Source organism: Dipodomys merriami, unplaced genomic scaffold, assembly GCF_024711535.1.
Source record: "Dipodomys merriami isolate MVZ:Mamm:240054 unplaced genomic scaffold, mDipMer1.0.p SCAF_13, whole genome shotgun sequence".
Classification (NCBI taxonomy): domain Eukaryota; kingdom Metazoa; phylum Chordata; class Mammalia; order Rodentia; family Heteromyidae; genus Dipodomys; species Dipodomys merriami.
Window position 1 is genome coordinate 16,429,780 of NW_027202604.1, and position 16,865 is coordinate 16,446,644.

The 16,865-nt window shown below is 34.7% G+C and overlaps 1 protein-coding gene across 3 annotated transcripts in view; it reads right to left on the reverse strand.

The window, feature by feature from the left end:
• The window catches only part of Dnah12 (dynein axonemal heavy chain 12), a 167,218-nt gene that overhangs the window by 73,524 nt on the left and 76,829 nt on the right, over positions 1 to 16,865 (reverse strand). For all 3 annotated transcript variants that reach the window (XM_070018739.1, XM_070018740.1, XM_070018738.1), the window contains 8 exons: positions 14,116 to 14,254; positions 13,359 to 13,525; positions 11,717 to 11,972; positions 8,980 to 9,279; positions 7,348 to 7,526; positions 6,793 to 6,985; positions 3,930 to 4,091; positions 2,408 to 2,602 (listed from right to left, as the gene is read on the reverse strand). In XM_070018739.1, coding sequence (XP_069874840.1) covers positions 2,408 to 2,602; positions 3,930 to 4,091; positions 6,793 to 6,985; positions 7,348 to 7,526; positions 8,980 to 9,279; positions 11,717 to 11,972; positions 13,359 to 13,525; positions 14,116 to 14,254 — 1,591 coding nt within the window. The remainder of the gene's footprint in view (positions 1 to 2,407; positions 2,603 to 3,929; positions 4,092 to 6,792; positions 6,986 to 7,347; positions 7,527 to 8,979; positions 9,280 to 11,716; positions 11,973 to 13,358; positions 13,526 to 14,115; positions 14,255 to 16,865) is intronic.

Sequence of the window (16,865 nt, forward strand, 5' to 3'; positions counted from 1 at the left end):
AGATTGAGCTTACAATATTTATTAGGCTACAGAGGCATTTTATACACTAAAGTTAAAATAAGGACTATAGGATGTAAATGGTCAATAATATTTTATATATCAAAGATATATTACACTGCTTTTTCAACTCTTCTACTATTAGGCATTGTAAATGTTAGCATGTCAGTGGCAGAAGATGCTAGTTATCTATTCAGTCTATTAGCCCCTTTTTCCTTAAGACTCCAGTTTTATTCTCAATAGTAACATGCCCAACTAAAAGACATTTCCTAGACTCCATTGCAATTGAGAATAGCTAATAACATATAAGCAGTTGTTGGGTGGAACTTTGACAGAGACCTTCAGTGAGTTACATAGAACTGGCATGTGTGCCTTTTGCCCTACTTTCATTCTTCTTTGTCTTTTCTGGAATAAAGTTATGAGAACTGAAACTCTAGCAGCCATCTTAAGCACCATAAGTTTACTTTAAAGTTAGAAATCACTTACCAAGCATAGTAAAGCAAAAAGAACTTAGGATCCTGATGACTTTTTTAAGCCATAAAAGCTCTACTGTGGGGGAGGGGGGAGGCGGGGAAGGGAAGTGAAGGGTAAACAAAGGAGGAGGCTGCAATGCTTGGTAAGAAATGTATCCATTATCCTGCCCATGTAATTGTAGCCCCTTTGTACAGTATGTTCTCAAATAAAATAAAATACAATTTAAAAAAAAAAAAAAAAAAAAAAAAAAAGCTCTACTGTGCTTAACTTCAGAACTCTGTGTGTGTGTGTGTGTGTGTGTGTGTGTGTGTGTGTGTGTGTGTGTGTGTGTGTGTGTGTGTGTGTGTGTGTGTGTGTGTGTGTGTGTGTGTGTGTGTGTGTGTGTGTGTGTGTGTGTGTGTGTGTGTGTGTGTGTGTAGAACCCACAGCCCCATATCTGTTAAGCAAGCATACTTCCACTGAGGTATATACCCACAACCCCAAATTTTACATATTAACAAAAAAATCCAATGTGTTTATTTTTTTACTAATAGTCACTCACAATTCCCATTAAAATTTCCAAAGGCCCCTCTGTACATCACCTTGACAATTATAAAAATAAATTTTAAAAAGTATTTCCAAAGCTTGACTTCTTGTGCCACCCCTTCCACCCCAAAATTGCTTTATTTGTTGTTTTGTTTTGCTGAGATAGGCTGGTCTCAAACTCTTGATAATCCTGCTATAACTTTTTGAGTGATGGGATTAGAGATGTGCCCCACGGTACTGGTCAAAATTTTCTTCTTGTATAGGATTTTCAACATCAGTAAAACATTTCTTTTGCTTTTCTAGAATATGCCAAGCATGTTCCTGCCTCTGGGCCTCTTAACTTGATGTTTCCTCTAGTTAGAATGAATCTTCTTCCCTTCAACTTCCCATAGTGAATCGTGGTTCACTCCCTTAGGATGATTAACATTACATGTCAACTTGACCAGACCATGAGGTACCCAGAAATTGTTCCAACATTATTCTGAATGTTTCTGTGAGGGTATTTTTTGTTTTTCTTTTTATTTATTTGCCTATCAGTTTTACAGGCAGGGGAAGGAGTTCACTGTTGTACTTCCATGCATGTTAACACTATATTCCAATCAATTTCACCTTTTCCGTGAGGGTATTTTCACATGAGCCTAAAATTTAAATCAAAAGACTAAGTAATGTACATTATCCTCTTCAGTGTCAACAGAGGATATCCAAGCAATAGAAGACCAGTATAAAACAAAAAATGTTGAGACTCTTCCAAATGAGGGAGAATTCCTTTTCTCAGTTTTAAGCTGATGCTGATTTATTGCTGACTTCAGACTTTGGGTGAAATATTAGTTTTTCTGGACCATAAGCCTGATTGTTTTTAGAGCAGAACTACATAATTGGCTCTCAGGTCTCCAGCTTGCTAACCAAAGATCTTGAGACTTGTTGCCCCCGTTATCATGTGAGCCAATTCTTCTAATAAGTCTCTTTTTAGCTCCAAATATGTATCATATATAGACATACATATATGTATCTGAATAAGGGCAAAAATTCTTTTAAGCATAAAATTGATAATAAATAGACAAAGGGAAATCAAACAAATTTTCAGTATCAGAAATCATTAATCATATGAATGGCATATATATATATATATATACTCTTTTATGGTTCCTTATATGCCCTTCTTTCAACTAATTCATCTTCAGAATATTTCAGAAATTTGGTGTTTTCATATAAATAACTTTTACATGTCAACATTATAGCTCTTTTATATAATTTGGCTGCTAAATATCTTTTGTGTCTTCCAGTATATAAGCTTCTTTTGGTGAACATCTAGTCTTATTAGCCCCTAGTGCTGAGCCCTACTTGTATGTTAATCTTGAATAAGATTTCAGTAAAATTCCAAGAGTTAGCATCCTCCCCATAAATTACAAACCTGAAACCAGTCAATAGTACAGCAATTGATGAGTGATGGGAACTGTCTCAATCGATTTCGAAAGGCATCTCCAATGGGGCTGAAGGCAACTACAATGTGAAGATTATCCTTGCACCGATTCACAAAGAAAGCAAACAAGGCTAAAGGACTGAGTTCATCATGCTTACTGCCAGCCTGAGCTACTGGGCGAACACCCTAGAGAGTATCAGAAAGTAAAATCATGTAAATAAAAATAGATTTGCTGATAATAAGATCTGAGATGTTAAAACATGAAATTTTATCATTCCCCTATAAATGTCTTGAACATTGTTGTTTTCATATCAATAGAATGGCCAACCATTAAAAACATAGCTGTATTTAAAATATGAAATAGAAAGAGTATGAAATAGAAAAGATAAAGTTATAGAAAAGTTTAGAAGCAAAATGATAAGAAGAAAAGACAGGTAACAGCTAAAGTGAGCAGGAAGATCTGGCAGAGCTTAGGAAATGCCACTTTCCAAAGGTAACTTCTTTAAATGGAGATAGAGAGGGTAAATTTCTCCTATGAATTAGGAGAATCACTGTTTCATCATCAGCCTTCTAAAGTCCTGACATCTCCTACAAAAAAAGCAAAGAATCTGTATTTCATTTTGTTTTCTTTTACCCTTCCCCCAATCCATGCCATGAACTAGTTCTATACTCACTTGGGGCTTTCTAAGTTTCTAACACTACATAAATGTGCATCGTATTGATTCCAAAATCTCAGAACAATTCTTTGTGGGAGAGTATTATGCTCATGTTACTTAGAGGACAAAAGCAGACTGTCTAATATTCCAGGTTGAATGTACTTCAATCCAAATGTTATCTCTGGAGACTAAGAATGAAACATCCAGGTGTAAGTGACAAATTCTATGGATACAAGTGGCAATGGTAAATGAGGAAGGAAGAACTTAATATTACAAGAGATCTTGTATGGAAACATTTTAGAAATTAGGATCAAAGTATTTGATATCTGATACATAGGTGCTATATGATTTTTTAAATTTGTGGTAAGCCCTCTGTGCAACACCTTAATAATAACAATAAAATAATATTTTAAAAGTTTGGCCAGTAGATCACAATGCTTGGCTTTCATGTAACAGTACTGTTAGACAACTTGTTTTATTTAAATGTTTAAAATTAGTTTCTGAGTAATAATAAGCCATAAGATTAGTTAAGAGACATTAAAGTCATATTTATCTTCCTCCTATCCTCAAGCCATACTTTCTAGTATCAATTTAAGATTCTAAACTCTATTAATAAACCATGCCAAGTAAAACATTTATTATTATGAAGTTAGGAATTGTAAAATTAAAATTGCAAAATTAAAATTTCTGCCTCATAAGTATACTGGAAAAAAATTAAAATTAACCAAAAAATCTTGTGTTATGCTAATACATTTTAAAGTTTTAATTCCATAAACTATATTTAATCCTAAAGAGTGGGAAAAAGGTTTCAAGATAAGATAACTATGCTGAGACAAGCATTCTCCCAAAGCATTTACCTCCATCACTTCTTGCTTTTCATCTGCTGCAAAAATGTTAGGGACTTCTCCAGTATTGAGCACACTATCAACATCTTCTAGAAAAGCCTCCTCCTTAATCTGAGTGTCTGTAATTAGAAAGACTGTCTTCTGGCCTTTCACGCCCACATTTCTCAAAAGAGCCTTAAAATAAAAATATACTTGTAAGCAGAATGTGGTAGATATCTGTTGGTTTTGTTTTCCATCCCTTTCTTATTCTTTTAACAACATATCTATTTAACGGCATTTTGGTTCTTGTAGGTGTGTCAATCAGTCTTCATTTTTCTCATCTTGTAGGTAGACAATCCAAACTAGTCAGTTTCCCTAAATAACCATTGATTCAAAAGAAGATTCAAGCAGTACCCATTTACACTGATAGTTCACTCAGATGGACTTGAAAAAATGCTCATTCTGAAATGGAGGACTCTAAAGGCTGTAATCTAAATTACTGGGACCATATGTTCCCTTATGGAATATGTCTTCTGGAGATAAAAGACAAATGGAGAACAGCAGGGCCAAAGAAAGAAATTTTGTTTGAACTTGAGGCTTCATGCTCTTACACTTGGGCCATCCCTCCAGCAGTGACTTTTGCTGGTTATTTTGGAGATGGTCTAGCAAACCTATCTACCTAATCTGGTCTTGAACTGCTATTCTTCAGATCTTGGCCATCTGAATAGCTAGGACTACAGAAATGGACCAACAGACAGAGCTAGAAAGAATAATTTCTAAGGATATAATTTTAGCTCCTAAATTCAATCAAGGTTATATGTAACCCACATTTCTTCTTTTGTTTAAAATAGCTTGAGCTAGTTTTTTGTCCATTTTTTTCTTTGTTATTTCAAATTGTAACCCAAATAAAGATATGGAGTCAGTAGTATGCTAGAACTTATTTGTAAATCTTTGTTAGATAGTAGTGACTCATAAAATTTCAGGAACTTTGGAGCAGACTGTTAAATGCAGACAAAATTAAAAATTAAGCTTTATATACTTACAATTAAGTAAAATATAGATATAAACCAAATGGTCAATGGTTTATGCTTGTAATCCTACATACTCAGGAGGCTAAGATCAGAGGATCATGGTTCAAAGCCAGCCAGAGCAGGAAAGGCTGTGAGACATCTCCAATTAAACGCTAAAATGCTGGAGGTGGAGCTGTGCTCAAGTGGTAGAACACCAGCTTTGAGCAATAAAGCCAAGTGAGAGCACAAGGTCCTAAGTTCAAACCCCAATATCAGCATGCACATGCGTGCGTGCGTGCGCGCGCGCGCACACACACACACACACACGCTCAATTAAGCTAAGCTAAAAGACACTGTTCCTCTTAACTTGTTTTTGCTTAATTCAGAAAGAAAAAAAGATCTCAAATCAACAACAACTATATATTTTCAAGGAACTACAAAAATAAGGACAAAGCCCAAAATTAGCAAAATGGAAAAAATTTAAAAGTTAAGAATAGAGATAAATAAAATAGAGAATACAGAACAGAAAAAAATCAATAAAGATTTTAAAAAATCAACATCATTGACAAAACCTCAGGTAGATTAAGAAAATGAGAGAGAATACTCAAATTATTAAAACATAGAAATAAAAAAAATAGGAATATAGTAGGAACCATGATTTTCCAACAAGTTAAATAACCTAGAAAAGATGAGTACGTTTTTAGGAACAACTACAGCACAAAAATTTAGTAAGAAGCCCAAGACAACAGTGTTAACAAATAATACAAGACAGAAATTAAGAGTAAATATGTCTGACTTCAAAGTCTATGTTCTTCTAAGAAGTAGTACAGAAAATATGCTGCTTCTTGAATCTGTTTTTTGATTGTAACTAAATGAATGATTTTTTTCCTATAAGGTGTGAGTGAAATATATATATATATTTTTTTTCTTCTTCCATCTCTGTGGACCTTTTTTGCATTGGCTGGGGTTCTACCATTTTTCTATGTTAATTTTTAGAATTCAAAAATTTAGTGGGAAGGACCCATGAAAGTGGAAGACCAGCAGACCCTTCTTTCTTTTCTACTCCATTATTTCTCTTTTAGAATTCTCTATTAAAAAAAAAAAAAAAAAAAAAAAAAAACAGGGCTGGGAAGGTGGCTCAGTGGTAGAGTGCTTGCCTTGCATGCTTGAGGCCCTGGATTCAATTCCTCAGCACCACATAAGCAGGAAAAAAAAGCCAGAAGTGGCGCTGTGGCTCAAGTGGTAGAGTGCTAGCCTTGAGCTGAAAGGCTGAGGGACAGCGCCTAGGCCCAGAGTTCAGGCCCCACGACCGGACCCCAAACAAACAAACAAACAAAAAACACAGATCACCACAACATAAGCATGAAGCAGTAAGTGTGCACTGCACTATTCTCTTGGTTGCTCAGACAAGAACAAAGCTCTGAAGAAATTATTAAAACATTCATGATATCTTCATTATTGTAATCATGAAGTTCATTTTTTAGGTGCTAAGTATCTATCCCAGGACTTTGTACATTATGTGTATTATTCACTCTGCTACTAAGCCAACCTGTGACGTCCATATTTAACCATCTGGAAATTATATATTTATCTGAAATAAGTCCTCCCAAAACTAAGATAAAAAATGCAATTAGCAGCAGCTGGATAACTTGCATTAACTGAATGTCACTTCTCTCAGCTTCAGTGTTCAGATTACTAAAACACAGAGACAACTATGCCTGCTGCATTTCACTCTCACACATATAGAATGAAATCATATAAGTAAAGCACTCAGGATGGGGAGCAGCACACACAATGGAAAAGTATTATCACCACCACCACACAGGTTAGCTCTCCCTTTAAAAGAATGTACTATTAGCATTTCAGACACAAGATCATAATTTTACCTTCAGATCCTCTCTCCATTCATTCACACCATAGCTTTTTGAAATTTCTGGTTGGAAAATCTGCATTTTTGCCATAGATGTAGCCAGACGAGTTAAAGATTGACGACCACTTCCTCCAAGTCCAACAAGCAAAGCATTTCCACCGAATTGCTTTAGAATTCTACATATTCTTGATAAATGTTCTAAGACATACCTGCCAGAAAACAGCAATCATATTATACATGACAACATACACATTTATAACTTTTTTATTACCCTGTAAATATACACGAAATTTATTTTTAAAATAAAACATGCAAAGTTAAGACTGTGCATATAAATGTGGGAAGATATATATTGTGAAAGTCCAAAGGAACATACGAATTGCTTCTTAGTACCATAGGTTATGATGGAGGACAAAGTGAACCCCTAGTTACAAAAGAGACTTCAGAAAAGGTACTTGTATTTTGTATCTTCTTATGATGATGGGTGTTAATTATATTTTTCTTTATATCTTTTAATTTAAAATTTTTCATAAATAGCCATTTCTAGCATCAATATAAAAAATGTAGGTACCTAAACACAACAAGATTCATTCTTGTTTTGTGAGTTTGATTGTACTCATCTAAGCACTGATCTACAACGTCACTAAAATGGTGGATATTTGGAATTTCAATGTAAGTTCTGTCATCTCCTTCAAGGTCAGGATTCATATAATCACCAAACATGAGATTTCTTAAATCTTCCTCAGATACCTATAGGACAAAAATGGATAGATTACAAAATCTAAAATCTGTTTCAAAATAAATTTAGGAAAATGTATAAAATTTTGTTTTATCCATGTTAGGAAAGATCATTAGATATATACATATCTATACATAAATATATATTTCACTTTTTAATTTAACTTATTTTTATTATTATCTTTAAATAGTTGTACAAAGAGGTTTGTTTCAAACTGCAATGCATCTTGGTCAATATCACACCTTTGATCATTCTCCTCCCTATCTATTCCAACCCTACTCATCCTCTCAAGTTACCTGGTTTCATTTTCAATATGTACATTGAGAATTATGACTATATTTGCCCAGTATTACTCTCTGCATTCTTCTGCTCCCTCTCCTTAAGTCCCACTCTTCTCAGACAAAACATATTTCAGCTACTTGGTATTCATTTTATTAAGCCTCAAGTTAATTCGTTCAAGGAATTACACTACTGGAATCCATTCCTGCATATACCATACTTAAGTCAGTTTGATTGTGTATAATATGCACATGGCCATGTATGTGTTTTGTATATGTTTATATTTTGAATCTAACTTCAACATGTGAGAGAAAACATGCTCTTGGGCTGGGAAGGTGGCTCAGTGGTAGAGCGCTTGCCTTGCATGCCTGAGGCCCTGGGCTCGATTCCTCAGCACCACATAAGCAAAAAGAAAAAAGCCAGAAGTGGCGCTGTGGCTCAAGTGGTAGAGTGCTAGCCTTGAGCTTAAGAGCTGAGGGACAGTGCCCAGGCCCAGAGTTCAGGCCCCATGACCAGAACCCCCCCCCCCAAAAAAAAAGAAAACATGCTCTTTTTGTCTTTCTGAGCCTTAATTCACATATGATAAATTTTTTCAGGTCCATCAAATTCCCCAAAATGACATAATATTATTCTTCCTGATGGATGAATAATATTCCATTATATAAAAGATAACATACACACAATTATTATATAATATTTTATTATATATCATAGATATCATATACTATATATTATCACATTTTTTGATCTGTTCATCCATTATAGGACATCTTTTAAACATTAAGGTGGGAAATATTATACTTCTAAAATTAACATATAAATACCTGAAGTTAATATCTAAAATTATATCTTTATGAAATAAAAATAAAAGTGCTGAGGTTTTCTTCCCTAGAGACTAAAGAATCATTTTGTGTGACTCCATTTATTAATAAATTACTAGTGGCTAATACCATCACAATTATTGTATCACTATCATAAAAGGTTTTATTCTTTAAATAACTTCTATATTGCACATGTTCTTCTGAAAACCTCTCAAAATAAACACCTATTCATGAAAATAGTTGAAAGAGTATGTTCAATAACAAGCATCAACAAGCTTATTATACAATTCAAGAAGTTTTACTGCTTTAATCAGACATATTTTAATACATACATAATACATAATACATACATAAATATACTCACTGGTGCATTCTCTTTCCTCAAATGTGAAAAGACACCATCAAATGATTCTTTAAAATTGTCCTTTATAACAGTTTTAATTAATTTGAAGAGCCAGTTTCGATCAGTATCATTAATAAGTCGATCATAAAACACCCGAAGAACCTCATGAACAAACAGACGAATCATAGTGTGCTTGCTCTCCACAGCATCTCTTTGAATGAGTAAGCAACCCAGGATGACACGTGAAAAATCACGCAAGTTGAAAGTATAATGAGATTTTGTGGGAGTGGGCAAAAGATTTTCCATGGATCGTTTATATATCTATATATGAAAATATACAGAAAAGCAAAAATGAAATGCTCTTAATTAGCAAAGGTGTACACAACAAATAATATAAAATTTTTATGTCCTATCAGATTACATCAACTTGGAAAAATATCAAATACTATGCCTAACATAGCATTTATGTTTGTTTTTGTCTATAGCACTCAACCAGGCAGTATGAAGTTGAAGCATTTGACAATCCCTCAGCTTAGATTGTATCCAAGCTTACTTTCCATTTGTAATCACTGTCCCACTTGAAGATGGCCTGAGCTAAAGATGGCTTGGAGTTAAAATTTCAATAGTGAAATCAGATAACTCATTCTGAAGTTTTACAAACAAGGAGGATAAGATAATTTCCTATTTTCACTGACTTCAAAACAAAATCAACACCTTAACAATAAAATTGTATTTTAAAATTCCTAAATATTGCTGGGTGCGGTGGCTCATGCCTGTAATCCTAGCTACTCAGGAGGCTGAGATCTGAGGATCGCTGTTCAAAGTCAGCTCAGGCAGGAAAGTCTGTGAGACTCTTATCTCCAATAAGCCACTCAGAAGACCAGAAGTGGTGCTGTGGCTCAAGTGGTAGAGTGCTAGCCGTGAGCTCAAGAGCTGAGGGAAAGGGCCCAGGCCCAGAGTTCAATACCCACGACCGACCAAAAAAGAAAAATTCCTAAATATTATTCCATCTATACTCCATAATAAATTGTAATTTATTATAGATGTAATAGGATATAATAAAATTAAGCATAAAAAAACAAACCCATACATCATCTTCCTTCCTTTTTTCCTCTTATACAGCCTCCCCTATCTTCCTTCAATCTTAATTGATATAATATGGAAATAAAATTTATTTATACTACATTCACCATATTCACTATATTCTTTAAGGAAATCAATTTAAATATGTACAATATAGTCTGACAAATAAAAACGTAACAAAATTATTTTATATTTGCATGTGTTCTATAATTCATCCTCTGTTCCAAACTCCACACCTAGGAACTCTAATGCTTCAAAGACAGAAAGAAAAAAGGGAGAATCCTTTTCTTTTCCATATCGCATTCTACACAAGTCCCCTATTTTCAAAACAATGCTCAAATTATTATATTTTATAAAAATAAGCACTGTTCTATATCAGAATTAATGTACTATCTTGTTATGGTTGTGTCTGAAATGTCCCTTGAAGGCTTTTATGTTAGACTTGGATGCCAACTATTGGGCTTTGGGGAACTTATTGGGATCTTAAGAGCTCTGACCTCATGGATAGATTATCCCTAGAGAGACACATAACATGCTGGCATTATTGGGAGGTGACAGAAACTAAGAAGTGGAACTTAATTGGAGGTCATTGAGACCTCAATGTCCTTAAAGAAATGCCTTGTCCCAGCTTCCTTCCTGTAACTCTACTTGGAGGTTGTAATGAGCTGAGAAGCTCTATTCCATCACATGCCTCTGCTTTGATGCTTCAGTTTTGTCTTAGGTCCACCGCAATGAAGTCAGCCAATCATGGACTGAAACTATGAGCCAAAATAAAGAGCTCCTTTAAGTAAATTACCTCCCTTATTTGTTATAGTAATGGAGAGGTGACTAGTATATACCTTTTCTACTTTAGGTGGCTCAGCAGTAGAGTGCTTGCCTTGCATGCATGAGGCCCTGGGTTCAATTCCTCAGAACCACATAAGCAGAAAAAGCTGTAAGTGGCACTGTGGCTCAAGTGAGAGAGCACTAGCTTTGCGCTGAAGAGTTGAGGGACAGTGCCCAGGCCCAGAGTTCAGGCCCCACAACAACAACAAAAAAAAACCTTTTCTACTTTGATAGTGAAAAATTTACACTGAAAATAAGTTGGAAGGAGAAGCCTCTGAACAGGACTATTTAATTGGGGGATGAACCAGAATAAATAAGGGAGGTGGAAAGTAGAGAGTAGAGAGTTATATGGGATGAATGTGATTCAAATATTAAACCCACAAAGCTATTAGTTGTTAGTAGGAGGGGGAGGAGAAAGGGATACTAAAATGAGAGAGAGAGAGAGAGAGAGAGAGAGAGAGAGAGAAAGAGTGTCAGAGAGAGAGAGATAGAGAGAGAGAGAGAACTTGAGCCTCTGAAAAGTCAAATTACTTCCTCCATCATAGAGCTAGGAAATACACACAAAAGCCTCAATCCCAGTTAGATTCTCATTTCAAAGTCTGTGATCTTCCTGCTTTCAAACCTAAACAGCTTCTCTAATAATGAAGAACAAAGTAGACAGCTAAAGGAAAAATATTTTCTTTTGTCTGAGACCAAGACTCAAACTCAGTATCTGATCCTTGCTTTAGCACATTGGCTGGTGCTCTATGACCAAAGCCATGCCTCCAACCCCAAGGAAAAATATATGTTTTTTAAAAGACCAAATGAGGGTAATACATAATATTGTTTTTACATTGTATTATTTGCTTACCTCCATAGTCCCACTGACTATTTGGTTCCCAATTAAAAAATACTCTGGAGGAAATTCATGAGTCCTAAGGTAGAATGCCATAATTGATGAAAAAATTCGAACCATAGTTTCATCACTAAAAGAATTAATAGTGCAAATATTGAAATGACGAATGAAACGAGGAGTGACTGGATTCCTGCCACCACCTGGAGGGCCCATGGCAGCCATCAGCTCTATATCAACAAGTGTGATTTTACTTGTGTCTTTAAGATCATACCTGGAAAGCAATTTAAAGAAATATAAGATGGAATGAAATATAAATAGCACTAGAAATTCAATCTGATTTTAGCTTCTGTAAAAGAATAACTTTAGATAATGTTTCGAGTAAAAGACAATATTTTACTTAAAGAATTCTATTTCCGGGCTGGGAAGATAGCTCAGTGGTAGAGCGCTTGCCTTGCAAGCATGAGGCCCTGGGTTCGATTCCTCAGTACCACATAAGCAAAAAGAAAAAAGCCGGAAGTGGCGCTGTGGTTCAAGTGGTAGAGAGCTAGCCTTCCGGAAGTGGCACTGTGGCTCAAGTGGTAGAGCGCTAGCCTTGAGCTGAAGAGCTGAGGGACAGCGCCCAGGCCCGGAGTTCAGGCCCCACGACCGGACCCAAAAAAAAAAAAATTCTATTTCCCTTTCAGTGCCACAGATTCTATTTCTCAGATTCTGGGTGTCCAGAATGTCCCTTCCTCCAGCCATTCCCTTTCTCTTCTAAGACTGTTCCTTCCAATTTGATTCTATTATTCCTTTTCTCCAAATCTAGAAGCATAGAAGGATATATCTGCAACCTACTTGTAACTGGTTATAAGTCGAATGACTACACATCCCATTTTACCTAGAATAAGTCTGATTTGTTCTTGTTGTCCTGGAGTAAGTATCAGTAACTTTCCCTTTTTATTCCCAGAAATGTCTTACTTTGAACACTCAATAACCCAGTAACGCAAAAACAAAATATTTTTCCTATTTTTTCATTTGAAATCTTATACATAACCTATACATAAGGCTATCTAAATTGTATATATACTGTTATATAGAAAGAAGCCTATTATGGAAGGTGTTCAAGTAAGAGAATCACTTGAATGCACAAGTTCAGGCCAACCTGCACAGCATAATGAGACTCATCTTTAAGAAAAAACAAACTCTTGGGCTAGTGGTGTGGCTCAGTGGTAGAGTACTTGTCTCTTATCCAAGAGGCCCTGGGTTCAGTCCCTAGTATCACAGAAAAACAAAAAAGAAAAGAAAAGCTCTTCCAAAATTTTCTATATAAGAAAGTCTGAGCAATCATTATATTCCCTAAATAATTTGGTAATTTTATTTATTTATTTATTTATTTGCCACTCCTGGGCTTGAACCCTGGGCCTGGACACTATCTGTAAGTTCCTTTTGAGCTAGCACTCTACCATTTGAGCTCCAGCACCACTTACAGCTTTTTCTGTGATAAATTGGAGAGAGGAGTCTCACAAACTTTCCTGACATGATCCTCATGATCCTCAGATATTAGCCTCCTGAGTAGCTAGGATTACAAGCAGAAATTTAGTATTTTTCTTTGCAAAACTAAATGCATAATGAGAGACCACTTTGGTATGGCTTATTAAGACTTTATTTAAATATTTACCAATGTCCACAGTCAAAAAATTGTCGTAATAATTCAATAGGAGGTTGTGCTCCATATTTCTCCAATGCAGGCATGCTCATATCATCTATAAAAATTATACATTTCTTTCCCATAGGTGGTCCAAAAACTCCTTTGCGCCTTTTATCCAATCTAGCCATAATAATATTCTGAAATGTTAGAAAAAACAGTATATTTACCTATAATAGTATTACAGACTTATTATTATTATGATTGCTGATGTTAAATCAGTATCAAGGATTGGGGGATGCAGCATAGTGGTAGAGCATTGCCTAGCAAGCAAGGTCCTGGGTTTGAACCCCTGTGGTGCAAAAATGAAGTAGGGGAATGGATAGACATAAATTTGGGAATGGATGCTAAATGTAGCAATTAGAAAAAAGTTTCATAAAATAGTTTCATCTCATTAGATCTAGAGGCAAAGTTTGGGATGCATGGCTCCTGTTAGAGAAAATTACACAATCAGTCATGTTGTTAAAGATCCAATAAGCAGAAAATATAAGTAAAAATTCTCTCCTTCCAAGCCACTACTGCTGTAGGAGAGTGTATTTTTCTTTTCCAGTTAAGGAATTGTTGCTTCTACTCAAATCAAAAAAAGAGACAAAACTTAATAAGTATTGTTTAGTAAAATATTTCCATTGAATTTATAGAAAATTTACAGTTCCTCATTTAATATACAATCTTAAACTTTTATCAAATACTGCAAATAATTACATATGCAAGAATCTGGACTTAAACTAACCTGAACCTGATTGGCACTGGTCCGTGCAGAGAAATTAACATAAAAGGGGAAATACCGATCCTTTTCCAAGTGATTCATTAGTTTGTCCTTCACATACACTGATTTTCCTGTGCCAGTTGGACCCACAAAAAGCAATGGCCTTTAGGAAAACAATGAATATGTCATTCAAAAAGAAGAAAGTCAGAACATGTTTTTGCTAAAGGAAGCAGGATTTAGTTGAAAATTTAAATAAATCATTTTAATCTAAAAACTTTACATTTTTTACTTATAACTGCTACTTCATGAAAAACTAGTCAAAGTAATGATACACATACATTTTTGCCTAACAATGCAAACTTAAATAATAATAAATTACCATTTGACTACATTAATGTTGCTATATATAAAATACATAAGACAAGTAACATGTTTAGCTTTTCAAAATAAGTCAGTTTGCCTCCTCAAAATACAGTGTATTTGTATCTCTTTTTTATATAGAGAGAGAAATGGAGTTAAGAATGTGGAATAGAACAATTAGGTAAAGGCAGTAGATAGGTTCAGGATGTTTTAGTTACCTGAATAGTATAAAATTTATGTGAGAACTTAATGAAAGTGAATTATAAAGCTAATAATGTACAACTGTTCATAACAATTTAAATCCAATTAAGTTAATAATTGAAAGTGTTTCTCTAAAAACAAAATAAAAAATTCCTTATATAGTAGGGCCTCAAGTTTGATTTGTCATTCTTGAGTGAAATTTATTAATGTTAAGAAGGAACAGGAAAACACTGAGGTATGCAAATTGGAAAAATGCTACATTAAAAATAAATACTTTCATTTAGGGTGGTAACTTGTCATCCCCCAATACATAAAAACAAGCACAAAGTCTGGTACTATATTAGGTAGAAGTAGACTCATGTCAAATTATGCTAACATAAAAATTTTAATTATCATACAATTATAAACACTAACTTAAATTTCTTTAAGAACTAGAGTGATCTTGGAGAATTCACCTACATATTCTAGGATAATACTTTATGAACATTATCATTAAAATAAGTTTAATAAATAAGTGATCTAAATAATAATCAAGCTAATAAAATCCTTGGAATTTAAACAAAAATCTGTGAACTTGGATGACAAAAAGGTTACGTCTTTTCTATGCTTTAGCTAAAATGGATCAATTAACATTTAACAGTACTTGTGTCTTTGTTACCAACAGAAATCATAAATGTCATCTTAAATACTACAATTGTTTTGTTACAATACCTAACATCACTACTACAACTATTGCCCAAATATTGTTTTTTTGTTTTGCTTTTTTAAATTTTTTTTTTGTCGGTCGTAGGGTTTGAACTCTGGGCCTGGGTGTTGTCCCTGAGCTCTTCAGCTCAAGGGTAGCCCTCTACCACTTGAGCCACAGCACCACTTCCAGTTTTCTGGTGGTTATTTGGAGATAAGAGTCTCACAGTCTTTCCTGCCCAGACTGGCCTTAAACCACGATCCTCAGGTCTCAGCCTCCTGAGTAGCTAGGATTACAGGCATGAGCCACCAATGCCCTGCTCCAGATATATTTTAATAAATGTGAATCAATATAAGTGATTTTCTTTATACCTATATATTTATACATATTTATTAAAAGTACTAGCTTTAGTACAATTTCTGTAGTAGGGATTTATTAACATTGGCAAATGTCTTGTTTGGCTGTTATTTATCCCAACATTCCTAATACAGTATCTCAAACTATGTTGCCTAGGTTGGCCTGGTCCTTCTGACTCAGCTTCCCAAGTAACATACCATGCCTGACTAGAAAGTTTTTAATATTAGCTTCTACAGTAAAAAAAAAAAAAAAATGCAACTTTCCATGCAAAATAAAGATAAAAAATTTTCCTCATAAGCCTATTTTCCCTGTTTTCAAAACAGTGTGAGTACAGTGGGTACACACCTATAATCCTACCACTTGGGAAGCAAAAGCAGTATTTTGAGAGATTAGCCTCAGTTACATAGCAAGACACTGTCTCAACACACAAAGAGCAGGAGGTGTAGCTTAGTGGTGAGAGCTTAGCATGCACAAGACCCTGGGTTCTATCACTGGTACCACATGCAAAAGGATAAGTTCCATAAAAGGCACTTAGAAACAGATTCCTTATAAAAAATGACATTAATGCATGTTTTGTAAACTTAAATAGCATAAATGACAGATTATGTCTAAAATTTTAAAAGGAAAATAACTAAAAATGTTATTGAGAAAATTGGTATGGACAGACCTGTGTGCATGTCTAGGTTTATGAACAGGATTTTTTAAATTTTATTTTATTGTGAAGATGCTGTACAGAGGTGTTACAGTTACAAGAGTTAGGTAATGAGTACGTTTCTTGTTAAACATTGTTACCCCACCCTCCTTTGTTTTTCTCCTACTATCTCTTCCCACCCCTATCTCCCTCATTCCTCCCCCCTCTTCCAAAGTTGTAAAGTTCATTTCCAACATGGTGTCTTGTGAGTATCATTGTTGCAGTGGGTCATCCTGTGTCCTTGTTTCAACATTTTGTTATTCCCCTTCCCCCCCCCACCAAAAAATTAGATAAATGTATATACAAGATGCAGGGTACCAAAATCAAGTATAGTGACAACAGGGGATATGCCATAGGGGGAAGTACATACAAAAGAAACAAAAAAAACCCCACAGTACATTAAAAACAACAACAACAAAGAAAGAACTTCTTATGGCCAGATCTTGGGTTTCATTTCACTTATCATCTTATATGGTCATA